Here is a 2,283-nt window from a genome sequence, read left to right as displayed (position 1 = left end):
TTCTTATCTTATCTGTGGCTTCCTATCTTATCTTTATTTATGAAATCCTAAATGTTCTATCAATCTGATTTTTCGACGGCTATCAACAGTTTATGTCTTTTTCTGCACTTAGAATGTGCTCGAGACTGATAGAACGCATAACTGTAACGACAAATGAGCCTAAACGTTAACGTTAAAGCTATAACGAAAAAGTTAAACGAAACAGCAAGCTAAGGTCATGGCTGGTCCAGATAAGAAGAGGAGGGCTTTTAATTTCAGCCAAGACGAGTTGGAGGCATTAGTTCAGGCGGTGGAAGACAGGAAAACTGTATTGTTCGGAAAATTTTCAATGACCGTAACGGCGCAGTCTAAAGACAGACACTGGAAAGAGGTGGCGGACTCTGTCTCAGCGGTTTGTGGGATGCTGAGGACGGTGGAGAGTACTAAGAAAAAGTGGTCTTCTCTAGCAAGTGATGCTAAGATCAGGGGGGTCTTACAAAGGAGGGACCAAGCAAAGACGGGGGCTGGTTTGCCCGAAGTGAAGCCCCTAACCTCACTGGAGGAGAAGATCCTGGCCGTCATGGGTCAAGTTTACACCGAAGGTAAGTTGATTTCAGCACTAGCTTCCATCGCAAATTAGCCAGCTGCTAGCTAGTGCTACGATGTAACGATGATAATCTAAAATGTAGCAGCGTAGCAGCTACCTGCTAGTGCCAGCGCTATCGATAACTGGCTTGGAGGAGTGGCTACATAGTAACCCTAGAATAGGGCCACCAGAAGCTACATGTTACTTGTGTCGAACCAGACAAAATACAGTCTATGTAGGCCTATGTAGACCGCAAAAGAAAAGCCAACGCTGACAACTCCCTAACGTGAAATCATTTGTGTATCATAGGCATTGCAACCGGCACGGAGGTGGGACTGGATGAGCTGTGTGAGCAGAAAAGTGGCGAGGTGTGTCAGTCGACATCGTCTGACCCTGAGTCGAGAAGGGTCATATTAACGCTGATGGATTCAGAGTGTGACACTATGAATCTGCCACCAGCAATGGTCATCCCATCACCTGGTAAGTCGAATTCAACGTTGATGGTAATTTAAAATAAATAGGCTATGAGGTGCATTTTCACAATGATGCTGTCTCAACTGTAGGCTACTCCTTAAAAACAGTTGAGGTATATAATGTCCCGTTTAGTCTATGCGGTTCACTGAAAGGTGCCTATAGGTTCTGAATCTAAGATTCACAGTTTTTGATTCTTCTCTACAGCTAAAAAGAAGAAGCACATAGGCCTACAAGAGGAGCTTCTGGAGTTGGAGAAGGAGAAGCTGTGGGTAATGAGAGAAAAGGTCAATATTGATAAGGAGAGACTGCAATTGGAAAAAGAAAAATTCGAATTCATGAAGGAGTATGTAAAAAATCGAGGGAACAACATTGTTGATCTCTCTGAACTATAAAAAAAAAAAGCACACTTATTTAAATTTATTTATTTAATATTGTCAAAAATAAATATTTGAAATCAAAACTGCAATGTTTTGTCTTTAATTATCTTGTAAAATAATGTGCAATTAAGTTGTTTCTGGCGGTTCTGCCAGTCTGTGCACCATCATGTAGGCCTATGCCATCATGGCCTTCCTCCTCATCTTCAACCGGGATGTTTTCAGGGTCCGGGAGATTAGCCATCCTGCATATGTTGTGCAGCACAGCAGTGGCCTTTACAAACATCACCACTCTCTCAGGGGAATACTGAAGATATCCCCCACTCTTATCATGGCATCTCCATCTACAACAACATAAATTAACCAGCAGTGCACCAATTAACCAGTTAGTTTGTATTGCCATCATGGTAACATGCTTTACTTTTTGGTATGATGTTATAGTCCATATTAATATTAAATAATATTAAACTTATACATTTGCTACATTGCTTTTGAAATGTATAGTTTAACACTAGCTTCTTCTTCAGGGTTACTACACACTCCTTATCTACACTATTGAATGCAACAAAGCAGTATGTCTCACCTTCCTTTCCATATACCATAAAGCCTCTCCTGACGGCTACGGCACCTTTTGTGTGCCACATTATACTTCCTCTCTGCCTCTGTCTGCTCATTCATGACTGGTGTCATTAGGTAGGGTTTCAAGGGGTATCCCGAGTCTCCCAAAAGCCATCCACTTGCCCTGCCCTCACTCAGGTAAGCATTGATATCACTGTAAATGGGCACATTTCATATTTTAAATAGTATTTGAGTGGAGCCTATAATGAAGTCTGTAAAACAATAATTTATGTTAGTGTCAAGGACCTACCT

At 41.6% G+C, this 2,283-nt stretch overlaps 1 protein-coding gene across 1 annotated transcript; it reads left to right on the top strand.

Moving 5' to 3' along the window:
- The first annotated feature begins 328 nt into the window (after positions 1-328).
- On the top strand, positions 329-1,432 carry LOC143123496 (uncharacterized). The gene is made up of 3 exons (XM_076284949.1): positions 329-581; positions 875-1,045; positions 1,244-1,432. The coding sequence occupies exons 1-3, from the start codon at positions 329-331 to the stop codon at positions 1,429-1,431; spliced, it is 612 nt and encodes a 203-aa protein (XP_076141064.1). The 3' UTR covers position 1,432.
- The last annotated feature ends 851 nt before the right edge of the window (positions 1,433-2,283 follow it).

This window comes from Alosa pseudoharengus, unplaced genomic scaffold, assembly GCF_046254945.1.
Source record: "Alosa pseudoharengus isolate Yale_2024_CS ecotype anadromous, Long Island Sound unplaced genomic scaffold, YU_APseudo_1.1 YU_APseudo_1.1_scf_14, whole genome shotgun sequence".
NCBI lineage: Eukaryota > Metazoa > Chordata > Actinopteri > Clupeiformes > Clupeidae > Alosa > Alosa pseudoharengus.
This window is presented reverse-complemented; position numbering and strand designations above follow the sequence as displayed.